This window comes from Leucopleurus acutus, assembly GCF_964270905.1.
Source record: "Leucopleurus acutus genome assembly, chromosome: 4".
Classification (NCBI taxonomy): Eukaryota; Metazoa; Chordata; class Mammalia; order Artiodactyla; family Delphinidae; genus Leucopleurus; species Leucopleurus acutus.
The window spans coordinates 69,909,261-69,925,889 of record NC_139146.1 but is presented as its reverse complement, the minus strand read 5'-3'; the positions used below and the strand labels follow the sequence as shown (position 1 = coordinate 69,925,889).

General features: G+C 36.5%; 1 protein-coding gene across 5 annotated transcripts in view; it reads left to right on the top strand.

The window, feature by feature from the left end:
- GABRA4 (gamma-aminobutyric acid type A receptor subunit alpha4) overlaps nucleotides 1-12,345 on the top strand; it is a gene marked incomplete at both ends in the record, with an annotated part of 63,973 nt that extends 51,628 nt beyond the window's left edge. For all 5 annotated transcript variants that reach the window (XM_082837788.1, XM_082837787.1, XM_082837790.1 and 2 more), the window contains one exon: nucleotides 11,812-12,345. In XM_082837788.1, the coding sequence (XP_082693914.1) occupies nucleotides 11,812-12,345 (534 nt within the window). The remainder of the gene's footprint in view (nucleotides 1-11,811) is intronic.
- Nucleotides 12,346-16,629: the final 4,284 nt, after the last annotated feature.

Sequence of the window (16,629 nt, the reverse complement as noted above, 5' to 3'; positions counted from 1 at the left end):
GAAGTGCAAAATTTCCTTTCTTGTCATAAAGTGGTAGAACATGCAAAAGAGTCTAATACCTTATTTTCTAGCTCAAGTAAAATTATCTAGGCTCAGAGAGAGTTTTAAAATTTTCACTTTGGAGGAACAGCTGTTTCAGCACGAGAGCCTTATTAAATGTCGACTGGTTTTGCTAATGCCTCGTCGGAAACTACAGCTGACAGCATGACACTTACTCCTCAGGACAAGTCAAATGATTTCCTGGAGAAAATCAAAATGGCTTCAGCTGTTTAGGGGGTTGTCTGTTTGACAACTGGTGTGGTGGAATATCAATTTCTTCTACTGACTTAATATGTTGTTTTACTACGGATGGAGATTTGTAATGAATTGTGTTAACAGGATAATTCAACATAGGCTTTATGACCAATTGACTGTGCTTCCACTTGTAAAGACTAGGGAACGGGATTGATTTTTAAAATATAAGAGCATGCACAAAAGGTGCTTAATGAGTACTTTTCTGCTACATACACATGTGTACGCACATTAACTTTATACATAATTGGGCGCACGCGTTGCTGAACTTCATTAACTTCAATTATTTGTAGATACTTACATGTTTGAAGAATCATTTTCAAGTCAGAAACTAGAGCTAGTGCTTATGTTGATATCTTCCCTGGGTTACAATTAAAGTTGAAATTGCAGTTTCCTATGCATGGTGGGGGAGTGCTTTAGTTTTTCCATATATTTGAGTAGTAATTTTGTAAACATCTTTTGAAAATTCTATATTCAAAATTAAGGGGAAGTCTGCGGAAGGAAGTTGGGGCACAGCTTCCCTCTTGTAGAAAAACTTCATAAAAATGTATTTATCGTATAGAAGATGAATTTTTTTTTTTTTTGCGGTACGCGGGCATCTCACTGTTGTGGCCTCTCCCGTTGCGGAGCACAGGCTCCGGACGCGCGGGCTCAGTGGCCATGGCTCACGGGCCCAGCCGCTCCGCGGCATGTGGGATCTTCCCGGACTCAGGGCACGAACCCGTGTCCCCTGCATCGGCAGGCGGACTCTCAACCAATGCGCCAGGGAAGCCCAAGATGCGTATTTTGAGTGGTGATGCTGGTTCATTTTTCAAACAACCTGAAGAGAAGTTTTCTCCAATTAAAAAAGAAACTTTGCACAGCTAGATTCCATTCGTGGTTAAGATAAAATTTTCTGTAAAATAAATCATCTAAATGTGGACCTATTTATAAATATTTATTTAGGCCTGAATGTAGAAGTTATATGGGATACAAAGTCATATCCATAAGCACATTATGATAACTAAGCACCAAAGATATTGAACGAATATCAAGAAAAACAGGCGCAAGAACAGTTCATAAAAACTCTACAATTTTTACAGATACTGGAAAGGAAGGATTAATCAGAGGAAGATTTTTCACGGGATAATGTGGATCAAACAGTAGTACCGTATTTACCTTATAATAGAAACTAAGTAAATGTAACTAAAATCCAAATCTGAAAAACCAAGCTGTTCATAAATGTCACTTAATCTGGTTTGGGTTGTGTGGACATTTTTCAGGTAAATTCTTTTTTGCTTTCTTTGAATCCCATTAGTGTAGCTTTTTAACATAGCAAATTAACATATTTGCTGTTGTAAGGAGCTTCCTGAGTGGCTAAAATTGTTAGTTTGGGATGCAAATCATGACTCGAACCCATCTTAACTGTTTGACCTTAGGAGAAGTACCCAACTTTCTTAGGCTTCAGTGTCCTCATTGGAAAAATGAGAATATTAATACTATTTCCTGGGTGGTTGTAGATGGTGTGTGAGGTTATTTGTGAAAACCATGTAGTGTAGTGCTTGGTCCATAGTGAGTGCTCAATGCATTGTAGAGATATCGATAAAGATTCAAGATTTCTGTCTGGCAAGTGCTAATATCAGATGTTAATTATTTAGAGTAGCCCCTGCATGGGAAGCATTGCCTTAACAGTCTATTTCAAAAAAATGTAAAAGAAAAGGAAGATTTTAGAACATCCTCAAGGTATCTCAAATTTTAATTGACAAGGAAAGTTATTGGTCTTCTTTATCCTTGTGCCACTGAGGGAAATCTTTGAAAATTGTTCCCCTACCACCAGGCACTTTGTTCCCTTTCCCCACAGTCCCTCTTCCCCCTTACTGATCCCTGAATTTCAGCTTATGTGTCACTTTCACAAAGAGGCTCTCCCAGCAATCAGGCTATGCCGTGTACTCCCTAACTTAAAAAAAGTTTCCTTGATAGCATTTATCGCTTGTTATAACTTTTTAATAATTCCTGGAAGAAATTGCAAGGCCTATACTTTTTCACCTCTGTATTCCCAGTTTCAACAAAGTAATTTGAAAAATTGGACACTCAATACATATTGTTGAATGAATGAATGAATTGGGTAAATCATTACCTTTCATAAGTCCTTCATTGCTTTTGAGCTTAAACGTGGATCTTCTATTACTCACTTCCGGCAAGAGATGAAGCATGGGACTTGAGCCTTTTTTCCTAAAAATAAATCTATTAAAGCTATCATGAATGTTTAGATCCAGTAGGTAAACATTATCTAATATTTCAAAGAAATTCAGCCCCCTTTAGGTAAGATGCGTAGTTCATCAGAGACTTCCTTACACAGCACAGCTATGATTTTACAAAATGACTTGGATGATAATTCTTGAGCTTTGGAATTTTCCCCCCAAGCAGAAGTATAACGAAGATCTGGCCTTGATAAATTGTTCCTTTTTAGACATTGTCCCTGTTGCCTTTGCTGATGCAGATAAAATTATGACTCAGACTACTTGCTACGCCAGCCTCCTATAGGGTTGGCAGGGATCTGAATTTTTCTGGTTGGCTATTTATTATAGCACAGTTTCATTATGATCAAGTCATATCAAGTCTATATTAAGAAAAAAACATTGTCCAAATGTTTTCTAAGTTCAACTATAATTTTCTGAATATTTTAAGGCTGAAACAAATCATTTCCATAGGATGATTGCTTTAAAAAATGAATTTATTTGGACACCCAAGTTAGGAATTCAGAAACGTAGTAAGATTTCTTTTGCAATATTTTATCAGATATCTACTTATATTACCCCTACTTTTAAGGATTTAAAAAATATTCTTAATATAAAATGTGAACAGAAGTTATAAATTGCTATTAATGACATTTTTCCAATATTTAAACAAACGCATGCTCTGAAATCCACAACACATGTACACACACTGTGACATAAAAGTCATAATCTGCAAGGGAGGCAAAAATATTTAGGGAAAAAATATTGGGTAGTTAAAGAAGGATCTGGAGCTAAGTCCAAATTAGAAGGTTAAATGAAAATCCCAGTTAACTGAAGTCCTCTGATTTGGGTGAAGAAAAGCTGAAAGGAACTCAAGAGGTATCCTGGGAGAACTTATATGCAGGCAACTTGGACAGTTTAGAAAGATGATGTAGATGCCCCCTGGTGGATATATGGAAGTGTTTTCATTCACCAAGGACAAGTAAAAATATTACAAAGAAATCAATGCTTAATTCCTGTCAAAAGTATCTCAGTTTCTCTACGTGTCTAGTATCTTAACTCTACCTAGGATTTGGGGTTATCAGAAAAGGATACTGGAGAAGAGAGAACAGACTAGAAACAAAGAAAATATCTGAGCAGAGAAAGCTGCAAGTTTGTTTAGGTTTTATTTTTTTCCTATGAGAGGGTTAACATTCACTATTTAAAAATCTTAAGATAATTGTGTCTTAAGTTTAAATTTAATATTAAAGTTAGATGATTGTCTTAGTCTCCTCAGGCTGCCGTAGTCAAATTACATAGATTGGATGGCTTAAATAACAGAAATGTATTTTCTCATAATTCTAAGGGCTAGAAAATCCAAGATCAGGGTTCTGGCAGGTTTGGTTTCTGGTGAGAGCTCTTTCTGGCTTGCAGACTGCTGCCTTCTTGCTGTGTCCTCATATGACACAGAGAAAAAACTCTCTGGCGTCTCTTCCTCTGTTATAAGGACACTAGGTCTATCTAATCAGGGCTCCGTTCTTATGACCTCATTTAATCACACTTCCTTAAAGATCTTATCTCCAGTATAGTACCCTCCCTCAAAAGGGGACACAATTCAGTCCATAGCAATAATGAAAACCTCTTAATGTTTTTTTAACCTTCTTTGACATTTGTTGCCTTGTACTATCCCCAGTCTGGTGTCCTTCATTGTCCCATTTCCTACTTCCAATTTAAATGTGGAAGAAAGTCCTTTTGGCTACTGTAATTGAACTAAGAGATAAAGTAAAAAGAGTGCCAGACCAATAATGCCAGACCAATATAACCACAGATACAATTCTTTTTAACATTCCATTACATTTAGAAAGTGGGCCAGCCAAACTGAGTTGCTGAAGTTCTAATTGTGAACCAGTGTTCTGTGTATGTCTTTTCATAGCATCTTGAGGTGTGAACATCATCCTGTAGGTTGGATTACAACAGTTCCTCCCGTCTTTGCTGTTTCCCTGATGCCAGTTTCTAGACTTCACTGATAGGTGGAAAGTTCCGGAAAGAGATCAGTGATGTGATACATTAATACAATGAGATGCCTTTTTTAGACAACCCACATCTCTTCTGGACATTGAAATACCTGTGGCTGTAGGTTATTTCCTCCGTGTAGCTTTGACATATGGTTGTGGCAGCTGGGTAGTTAAAAGCATGTGAGCTGGGTGCTGGGTGCAGAAGAACCGCTCACTAAAAATTAACCATTGTTGTTGCTGTTGCTTTTTTCCTAGATGAGCTTTTTATGTTTGTCTCACGCCATCAGTTATAGGATTTACTCTAGTGTTAATCCTTACCTTTACAATGTCTAAAATGTACTTTAATTTTGTTAATTGAATTTTATATTTCCTTGTGTTTATTCTTATTTTAGCCAGCAACATTCTTTTCGTGGCTGACTTCACCACAGACTGTCCTTTGCTTCAGTGGTCCTCTACCTTTCTGATTATTCAAAACGGTGGCCTTATTTTTATAGAAAGATAGAAAAAATATTCTAAAATCTTGTCTATAATGATTTGTTCATGAGTGACATACTTTTTTATTTTGGAGGAAGGATCTTGTTATCTGCCTTCTGGTTATTTCTATATAATGTTCTTTTGATGTGTATTATGTACTAAGCACCTTACAGGAGTTATCTTATTTATTCCTTATGAGGAGCTACCGTTATTACTCCTGTTTTAACAAGGACTTTGAGGTTTCAAGAGGTCGACCAACGTGTCAGATATCCCACAGCTAGTAAATGGCAAATTCAGTATTCGAGTCCAAGTCTGTCTGATTTGACGGTCCACAATCCTAACTATTTAGCCAATGTTTCCCAACTTCTGATTCCTGATGACTGACAATAGCATAACTAATAATTAAGACTTCCTCCAAAAAGGCGCTGAGACTGATCCCAGGTTATTCTTATAAACACTTGGTGTGACTGTAATGCTACTTGAGAGAGAGAAGATTCATCCAGCTCAGTGTTTGCATTTGGAGAAAGTGAGTGGAGTGTGCTTTGCCCTCTACCCTCTCCAGTGTTATGTTGGTAGCGTTTGGTGAACATAGCTCCCGGAGCATTTCCAGGTAGCATTCTGGTCAAGTCCAAGTCTGCTTGATCAAGCTGAGAACTTCTGCTCTGACTGGTGAAGTCTCCGACAAAAAAATTTCCTCTCCTAGAGCCATGTATTTATACAAAGCCTTGGCAAATAAAAAGAAGCCCTAGGAATCACTATGAAGCAAAACTAACTACAGAATCGCATATCTTCAAGAAACCCTACTATTTTAAACTTTCAACTTCTAAATATGTAAAGACAAAATGAATGCATTCTGTAAGACATTGTTCTCTGGTAATTCCAAATTGAAGACATAAATTTCTTATCCCAGTGCCAGATATTGAAAGTAATATTTCTGTAGCTTATGGAAATCCAAATGTTGAATTAAAAGCTAACATTGGGAGGAAAGGAAATACAGTAGAGAACTCGGCGTTTTCATTTCTACACTTTGTTGTTCAGTGTGTAACAATTGATGAAATATTTAGCATGTTTATTTGTAGGGGATGTTTTTCATTTCTATGTGGTAGCATCTTTTAAAAACACTACTGTTGGTCCTCTGTAAATCATTACCTTGGGGTTTAGTTCCAGCTGCTCTACCATAGTTGTTTATTTCCTTATTAAATAAGATGTGTGGCTAACCCCTGAAGCCCTGTCAGAACAGCCTTGAATAAATGTCTTTGCATTATTGGATTTTTTTTTGGTATGTAAATCATTGATATTCTAGAAGATAAACCTGTTCATTATTAGCCTTGTTTGTTTTTAATTTAGAAGGGTGAAATTACATTTTATTAAACTTCATTAGCTTCTCAAGCAAGCAATATGAATGTAGCTTGGCGTTCTGCAAACCTCGTCATAGTCACTTTATCTCACTGCTGCTAGAGTAATTAGTTGAGTTGAGTTTTCTCTTTGCAGTTGATAAGACTTCTTTAGAAATCGTGTCAGATCACAGTCATGATTTACGAATTACTTGGATTTGCTCCTGTTTGCCTGTTGCTGCTTTAATTTGTTGTTAATGTTTGAATCTATCACCTCGCATCTCTATCCCACCAGTTTCCCTTGCATCTGACTATCGTGACTAATGACAAAATGATTTCAAACTAAATCATCTTTTAAAATTCAAATTAAGCTTAGGTGCTTTTCTTGTTTGGAACCACTGTGTGTCTGCTGAATACTGATGGAGCCACTGTACACTCTGTGTGAAACATAACATCACTCTGACTGTCGCATTTGTTGTTCCAAAACTTGAAGGCTGTGTGAATATTATTCCCAGTGAGTCCCGTGCCAGGTAGCTCAGCAGATTTTTCAATCCTTTCATAGTTTGTCATCATGGAAAATGACAACTACTTTTTACATAGTAGACCTTGAGACATCAGTGTAAAATAACTTGAGTAGCATTGGGCTGCCTGGCAGAGAACAAAGATTTAAGCCTCAAATCAGTCTAATTCTCTTTTCCATATATAGGTTATGATATTTAGAGTGTTGAGACTTCTTAGGCATTCTTAGTCAGCCTTGGGATTGAGTCAGGATAACTTATATAATTTAGGTACTACCTGCGATATTCTAGAAATATGCCCATAAACAAAGAAATAGTAATCTGAAGGTCGGATAGAAAGTTTCTGACACTTTCTCTTTAATTTGAAAAAAGAATCTTGACTCTGTATTATATCCATTTCAGTGAAATTTATTAAAAAATGAAGTAGGTGCCTGCTGTGTGCATTAGCCTGCAATGATTAATAAGATAGTTTTACACTCTAGCAGTTCACTAATACTTTAAAACTGGGAATAAAAAGATTTGACCTTTGTTTTCAAGTGTTAATCCTAGTGGCACACTTCATACTGCTCCCTCCATTTTCATAAAGTCTGGTGCTTCATGGATTCTTTTTTCTGGCCACCTTAGACTGATCCTCTCTCTTTGACTTGGGATCACTGTTTTCTCCAGACATATTCTTCAAGTCTATGCGTACATTTCTTTGATACTTGTAACTTGTGTAGCAGTGGATGTTGTCGGAATATAATTTTCAAACCATGAAAAACGTGAGTCATGCAAATATGGAATGAACCTGTATCAAAGTTTTATCTAACTCATTAATTAAGGAGTAATTAAATAGTAAAACGGTTCAAAATCTTTTTTGAGAAATGCCTATAAGTAGCCATTAAATTTTTTTCAAAAAAGGATACTAGAATGCGATTACCAGATTAGATACAGAAGTAGTTAATATCCTTCAGGGCATCAAAACCATAACCTTTGGGGCTCTTCTCTACTGAACAGGAATCTATAAGTTAATATGCAACTTCACAGTGTTTGGGGTCAAATCCAATATTAAACAGCAAACTCAAACTCAAGTATCTTCCCCTAGAGACTTAATAATCCTTGGGTGGACTTTTTAAACGATACTCCATACTGACATTGCAGGGACACGCTGTACTCCTTTCTGATTTCCAAGTCTTGCATAATTTTTTAACATATACTTGACTATTACAAATACTTGACTGACTCAACTATATAGGTGTAGTTTATCAAGTTCCTTAATGCCTCGTCCACACTTGTGCATCCAAAGGCTGTGCAACATGGCAGAGCACTCAGTAGGTCACTCACTCTATGACTTTCATCTACCATAACACTTCTGCTGTTATTCTCCTCTACCGTAAAATGAGAAACTGGAATAATTTGATCGCTAGAATCTCTCCTAGCTTTACAGTATGGTTATTCTTTAAGAATGGAATTATAAAGGGCAGAATATCTTGGTCCTTTAAAATAACATGGAATAGACAATAGGGTCCCCTAATGGTCTTTGATGAATTCTGGACAGACTAGCTCTCTAATTATCCTAGAATGTCTGAGAAACTTCCCCTGACAAGAGGTGTGGCAATAGCTCCTGTTAGGCCCTTGATTTAATTGGTCTATATACATTGTCTAGTGCCACGCTAATGCTGCATAACCAAACAACTACAAAAAAAACATTTGTTTTCAAGTCTGAGTCAACTGGGAAGTTCTGTTGATCTTGATTAGGCTTGGCTCAGCAGTTCATCATTTCTGAGCTGGGACAAACACAGGTGTCTAGTGGTCAGCTATCTATTGGGCGATGTAGGATAGCCTCACTAGGATGACTGGCTCTGCTCCAAAGGATCTCTCCAGCAGGCTAGCCCAAGCTTGTTCTTGTGGTGTTGGTGGCAGTGTTTTGAGAAAGAGTGGAAGCAAGCAAGGACTCGTAAAGCTAAGACTCAGAAATAACTCACCCCCACTTCCACCACAACCAGTTGGCCAAAGAAAGTCATAGGAAGTCTGTGGGGAAATAGAGTCCATTTCTTGATGGGAGGAGAAGGGGAAATTCATTTTACAAGGGGCATTAATATGGAGAGGGAGGACAAATTGGTACCATGTTTGTATTCAATCAGCCGTATTAGAACATCATTCACAGTTGGGATTTCAGGATGTTCCAGAAGGATTCTGATCTGGAGGGAAGGAAGACAGGGTCCTATAAGTGTTCTTGTGCTTCCTTCTGGGGTGCAGCTAAGTCACTTAGAGTTAGTTTCATCTGTTAAGGTCGTACTTTTAAAATTCAGTAGGCAGGATTAGAGCAGTCTTAGGGGGTAATTATTCCATATTACTGAGGCAGGGCCCTTCTGAGGACTTTACCAAATGCTACATGAATGTTGAGATTTTCCATTATGTCTGGTGGGAAAATGCACTATTCCTGGCTTGGTATGTGCTAGGTACCGTTTCTTCTAATCCTTTCAGGTGGTTCTTTTTGCCTTGGGTAGTTACACTCAAAAATGGATCTGTGCTTAGCAAAATTCTCAGTGGGGACTCTTCAGATTTTTTGGACTTTTCTTTTTGGCATCACCTTCTCTGGTACCTTTTCCTGTGAACTCTAGCCACCTTGATTTCCTCACCTTCTCAGCTTCATCTCCTCAATTTAGGTAGTCTGTCAGATTGTTCCTGGATTCTCCTTTCCCGCTCTACAGCATGCAAACTCAAGTTCTTTTCTTCTCTCTCAATGATTGTGTCCTATGTTGTCTAATGTCCAGTGTCTTCAAAAACAGTTGTTTTACAAATGTTTTTAGTTTTTTTGTTATTTCGTGCAGGAGAGTAAATTCAGTCCCTGTTACTCCATTTTGGCCAGAAGTAGAAATCTCCACTTCTTAGAATTTAGTCTGAGGGAAAATATGAGTTTCTAAAGATTATGGGCAACCCAACTTTTGGTGGAAGAGGGCAATATGCAAATATCAGACTATATTTGAAAATATATATTTCTCTCCTGCTTATCCAGTTGGTCCTTTATTACTCCCTTCCCTTCTCTTCTTGGTATATTTAGCATTTTGCCACAGTTTGACCCATCATTCTGTTTTACTTTTTGTATATTTTTGATTGTGTCGTGTGTGGGTGTGCATTTTATCTTCCTAGTGATATTGTAAACTCTTTAAATGTTGTGGATATACCTTATCCTTCTTTATATTTTTCACCATGTGTATAACATTTTAGAATTAATTCTAATTAATTGATTATCCCTTTCTGTAAAGAGGGACTCAAAATCTGAGGATTAATTAGGTGGTGTTTACAATGTGCTTTGTAGAGGAAAAGTACAGGGTAAATAATGGTACCTTTAACTTTTAGGTGGATGTCAATTTTGGTTTCACTTGTCTCCACCTAAATTGGCTGCCATATTTTAGACTACAGTTTCTCATGAGTTCAGCTGCAAACTGTTTAGATGAATACTTCAGGCTGACATGAGGAATACGTTCTAAACCTCTCAGAACCTGCTTTGGCTCTGCATGTTGTGAGGCCTTTTCTTCTTTCTCTACTCAGGGAACTTGAAGCCATAGTTCACGAGTATATAAGATATGGATTGAACACTTTCAACCTGCTTGATAAGTGTAGTATTGAAAAGAGATTCTACTTGTAGAATAAACACTTCTCTGTAAGGGAGTTTACAGTTAATTGTATATAATATTATCCGTAAAATTCCTTGCAGACTGGCTCCTTTGAATCACCCACTTGTGAGCTGTTCTTCCTCTCTCTCTCCCTCCCCTACTTCTCCATCTCCTCACCCACCATTTATTTCATAAAATGGTGGAGGAAGAGGGTAGAAAAAGCAATTACAGTATACCCTTAATATAACTCAGAATAAACACAATTAAGGCGGAAAAATGGTTGCAAAAAATCATAGTGTCTTCTAAAGACAGACATGATTATTTTGGGAATCATTTGAGCAATTACTTTCCTTTATTAGTATGGACAGTCTATATGGTTGGCTATATGGTTATTTATCATGCCTGTCAAAATATAAGAATTAATTTTAATACTGACCATCTGTATTCAAATGCAGTCTCGTTCTACAGATAAAATAATTTTATGGAAAATAGTGAATTCCATTTTGATTTAAATACTCTTTATTGGTAAATAGTTTGAACTCAGATATTTATGCAATGATATGGTGATGCTGTTTATATGTATGATACAACAGTTAATTTAAAAATGATTTTCCTTTTTTTCGGCTGCGCCACGCGGCATGTGGGATCTTAGTTCCTGACCAGGGATTGAACCCACGCCCCCTGCATTGGAAGCATGGGGTCTTAACCACTGGACCGCCAGGGAAGTCCCAAAAATGATTTTCCTTTGTATTTGCATTACTAATTGTGGTGAAAAACTAAAATGCATGAGGATTTCTAGACTTTATATAATAATGTCTATGTAAGATTATGAAAATAATTCCCAGGGATTTGGAAATTAAAGCTTTTGGAGCTTCTGTCATTTTTAAAGGAATGTTATACACATGGGGATGGTTATTATTGTTTTTATTCTGTGCCCAAAGTAGATATAGTTCTTCCTGTTTATAAAGCAAACATGTACAAAACTCACTGAAATGTATACAGCATATCAGAGAATATTATTTACAATAAAACTCAACAAAGAAGTTGTACAGCTATCATCATGAATTCTTAAAGTCAAATCAAGTATAACTCTAGCTTATAGTCCTAAAAGCCTAACCTTTCTATAGATTTAAATTCTAATAATTTATAAGAATGGATAATATTTTGAAATAGCAGATGTTTGATTCAGAGTTTCACATATATGTATGTATGTCCTTTTTTAGTTAGGTATTTTTAAGCTTTTACATCAAGTTGAGTGACTATAGCGTATTAATAAAGGTTTATTTTATGAAAACAGCTAATTTGTAACTCTTTGACCCATTTAAATTTTGTGTAACTCTACATAAAATTACATAGCCAATATAATTTTTAATATACCTTTTCAGAACTCAAATGCCAATCTGAACATGAGAAAAAGAGCCAATGCCTTGGTTCACTCTGAATCTGATGTTGGCAACAGAACTGAGGTGGGAAACCATTCGAGCAAGTCTTCCACGGTTGTTCAAGGATCTTCTGAAGCCACACCACAGTCTTACTTAGCTTCCAGTCCAAACCCATTCAGCCATGCAAATGCAGCTGAAACTATATCCGCCGCAAGAGCAATTCCACCTGCTTCTCCTTCTCCACCTAGTAGAACTGGGTACGTGCCCCGAAAAGTTCCAGTTGGATCTGCTTCTACCCAGCATGTGTTTGGATCAAGACTGGAGCGAATTAAGACCACAGTTAATAGCATAGGGGCTTCTGGGAAGTTGTCAGCCACTACTGCTCCCTCGGCTCCACCACCTTCTGGATCTGGCACAAGTAAAATAGACAAATATGCCCGCATTCTCTTTCCAGTAACATTTGGGGCTTTTAATATGGTCTATTGGGTTGTTTACTTATCTAAGGACACTATGGAGAAATCAGAAAGTCTAATGTAATTTTGTTGCTATAATAATTTCCTAAAAGATGATGAACTTCATGCAGAATGTCTTTTTAAATGTTTTTAAAGATAAACAGTTGTTCTTCACTAAAATAAAAATTCCATGTAAGTTTTCCATTTAAAAAATTCAAGCCAGTCATTGGGAGAGTTAATTAATTCCTCAGTGAAGGGAAAGTGAGCCATCTTTCATTTCAGAAAGATGATTTAAATAGAATCAATTCAACATTCAAATTAGACAGGATACAGACCATCCTGGAAAGTTGGGACAAGAAAAATAGGGCTATTAGAGATCCATGGTGCATAGTTATGCATTGAAATTTGAAAACAGACTATGACATTTTCTAATACACACTATGAATATCAACCAGCCACCCTAAATTTCCCAGTGGCACTGCCCTTAATCAGAATTATCGGATATGATATGCGGTGACCTTTGGAGATCCTCTTAGTATCTTCAAGAAAAGGACTTTCCCTGTTAAATGAAACATTTTTAAAAGGAAAATGGAACACAACAAATACTGACCAATAGAGTGAAACCTCTGCTGCAACAAAGACAGAGACCAGGGAAAATGTGTTCCCTGCATGTTGGCCAAACAGGACTTAACAGTTGACTTGAAAATTTGTGCTTTGAGCCAAAGTTTAACTTATTGTATGAATTCCTTTTGATAATAGTTCATTCAGTTATGTATTCTTTCAACATATAGTTATTCAGAGCCTACCACGTTCCAGGCACTATGCTAGACACTGTCTCTCTAGATAAGCTTATTCACCTTTACCTGCAATGTTACTCAAATAGTAGAACAGTCAATGCATGCTAATGAACCATCAACTAGCAGCAGACACTGCATTCTTTAATGGAGGAAATTTATTTAGAGTCTGATGACATATTCAAAATATTTGTTTCTCCTATACTGATAGAGGATAACAAGTGTATTCTTCATAGAGCCACTTTTGAGATTAGTACACATTAGCACAACTTCACCAATTGACTTCAGAGTATAACGAAAATGTGGTACAGATTGTTCTCTAAGTGAAAAGCACTGTGTACCTCAAAGTAGAAATCTGGGCACTGTAAGACCTTATAGATTACCTGTCTCAAATTCGATCAGAATCACAGAATATAATTTGATCGGAATCACAGAATCATCAGAATTAGGAATCCAGTACAAGGCTTTTTAGATGCTTTTCCCAACATAGATCTATATCAACTGGTGAAATGCTAAGCTTCTAGGGAGTTTTTGTGTCCATAGTTCTGTATTTCTGGGCAGTTCTGTGTTTATTTTGGAGGGGGGAGTTTTTGTATAGTTTCATAATGAAGGTGAGTATTTTAAAAGAACAACAAAGGCCTGGAGTAAAGAAAAAAAATTATAGCCAGGGCGTAGAATACTGCTGACTCTGTTATGCAATTTATCAGGATTTTCATGAGCTGATTTTTCTTTTTCATTAGGTAGGCTTAACAACTTAATTGAATTTCTTGCAGCAGTCCTAGGCCACTAAATCTGGGTCTAGTTTTTTACTGTGTTACTTCCAAGATTTTTCTTCTGTACTTCTCTCTTCCTGATCTGGGGTAGGTGAATGAATGTGTTCTGGGTGTTTGGGGAACATTTTGGTAGAAATGGCCACCTTGCAAACAGGATCTCTTTATTTTTTAGAAAAGAAATGATATTAATTAATTGGCATTAGTTTTTTAGTTGTTGCATTGCCTTGGAATGGTTGTATATGAGACCTGTAAAATGTGCAAACGCCAAATATTAATTGTGGGTCATATCTGAGAATTCCTTCTTGGCTATGTCTCTAGGTATTTCTTAGAATCATCAATAATTTTAAGGCTGAAGAATACTTTAGAAATCATCCAATCCAAACCCCTCATTTACAAATTGATGCCAGTAATATGAAGCCCAGTAAAATTTGTATATATGTATATATTTAATAAAAAGTACTTATACAAAAAAGCTGATAATAAATTATTTCATGAATGTGAGTAGATTTCTAGCCTTGAGGACAGTGTTTGAAATTGTGGTTGGAAGCTATGATTGGTCTTTATTCCAAAAAAATGACCTTATTTCTTTGGTAAGGAATATACTCCTTGCTTGTCTGTTAGCCTATTCTTAAGAAATAGTTCATTGGCTTCCTTTTTTAAAAAGAAATTCTTCTGTAAATTTTTACAGATTTTTAAAGGGATAAAAATAAATGATTTTAGATTTGTAGATCAGTGATACAGGTGGATTCACAGTTTTTTCCTTACCTTTGTATTAGAAAAAGATTTTAAAATAAATCAGGTGGCCAAACAAAGAGAAAGGACAAAACTTAACCAGGGATTCTGAATTGGAAGAATAAATTGACCAGTATGTTTACTCATTCGTATGAAAAGAAATTATTTCAAGTGCACACAGCGTTAGTAATAAAAACGCATAGTTTGCTTTCCTTAACTCAATTCCATCAAATGAATTCAAAACTAAGTTTTTTATTTTGGGCACCATTTCTATCTTTTCAATAACTCAGAGCTGCGTTAAATGGAACACTTTTGTGAAGAACCAGTCACTTTTCACTATGAGAAAATGTCACAAGAGTCATTATTAGAGCCTAAATCCTGGCAATTTGTGAAGAAGAATGGCTGAGAATGATACCTTTGTATGTCTCTATCTTTTTTTTTTTTTTTTGCGGTACGCGGGCCTCTCACTGTTGTGGCCTCTCCCGTTGAGGAGCACAGGCTCCAGACGCGCAGGCTCAGCGGCCATGGCTCACGGACCCGGCCGCTTCGCGGCATGTGGGATCTTCCCAGACCAGGACACGAACCCGTGTCCCCTGCATCACCAGGCGGACTCTCAACCACTGCGCCACCAGGGAAGCCCATGTATGTCTCTATCTTTTAAAGATGAAATTCAGAATTGTTTTCTTTAGTACCAGGATCTATATTCTAGATTTCAATTCCAAGTTGGCCACTAACTGCTACATAATAACTTCTAGTTTCCTCCAGGCATGACTAGGGATGATAATATATTTACATGATTAATCCACAGTTGAAAATGACTTGCATTTGTGTATATACAGAGCATTTGAATAATGTGTACTTTAAATTGGACCTCACAAATCTTGAATTCAAGTCGGCAGAGAGTAGAGTCACCCTTTTTCACAGATGGACATGAATCATAGAGAAGTTAGTGACAAGGATAAAAGCACCGAGCTGGAATGAACTTTGAAAGGTCATTTTTCAATCATTTAAAAAAATCAAAATTTATGCAAAAATTGTTGAGGAACAAAATACCCAAATTTTAAAAAAATATGGGATCAGTATTAATAATTTTTCCTTTTGCATCAGGCTCTAATATTACTTGGCATGGCATTGGTATAGATGGTGGAAAAAAAGGATGCATGTAATTTTATGACTGTTGATGTGGAGCAAAAAGAGTGATGGCAGGGAAGGCTCCACAGAGATAGTAACTGAATTTTGTAGAATGACTGGGAGTTCTTGCCCCTCTGCCTACTCCCACAAGCAACAAAAGCACATTTGTACCGCCATCTGAAGCTTGAAAAGAGATACATATTTGGAACTTCAAGGGGAACTCTTACTACAAATAGTTCAAGGTATTGGGAGGGAAGGTGAACGTGGGAAGTGAGAGTTGCTGATGTTGGAAAGACCTGCTGGGGTGGATTAGAGAGAGTTTTGTGTAAATTACCTAAGAGATTAGACGTGATCCTGGATTAGTGGCAATTTATTAAAAATCTTTCAGGTTAATAAGAGGAAAATGAACATGCTATGCTTCTGTTTTAGAGAAATCATTTGATTGCTGTATGAGCTATGGAATGGAGGGCCATGAATCTTGAGGTAGTACAAAAATTGGGATGTCTAACTTTTCTTTTCCCTCTCAATTAATCTTTGCCTTCTAATTCTTTTTTTAATCCCAGTGATTTCATTGTCATTTGTAAAAATGCTATGAGATTGTTAAAAATAAAGATAGGTATTGCAGAAAATTAAAAAAAGTCTCAAAATCCCACCATGGAGAAATTGTTAATATTTCATGAGTATCATGCCAGATACTTTTGTATAGATGTTTGTTTTGAAAAGCAGACTGATTGATTAAAAGACAGAATTTTGTAAATTTAGGAGCCAAATATGCCATATATGAATGCTGTTAAATAATTTTAAAGCATTAAATTTACCTTTGTCTAAATTTAAGATAAAAATATAAGGGTAAAACTTAAGAAATTATTGAAATTTTTATAGTGTTTAATCAAAGCAGAAGATTTGATGGACACCATGTCTTTTTATCCCAGATTTCAG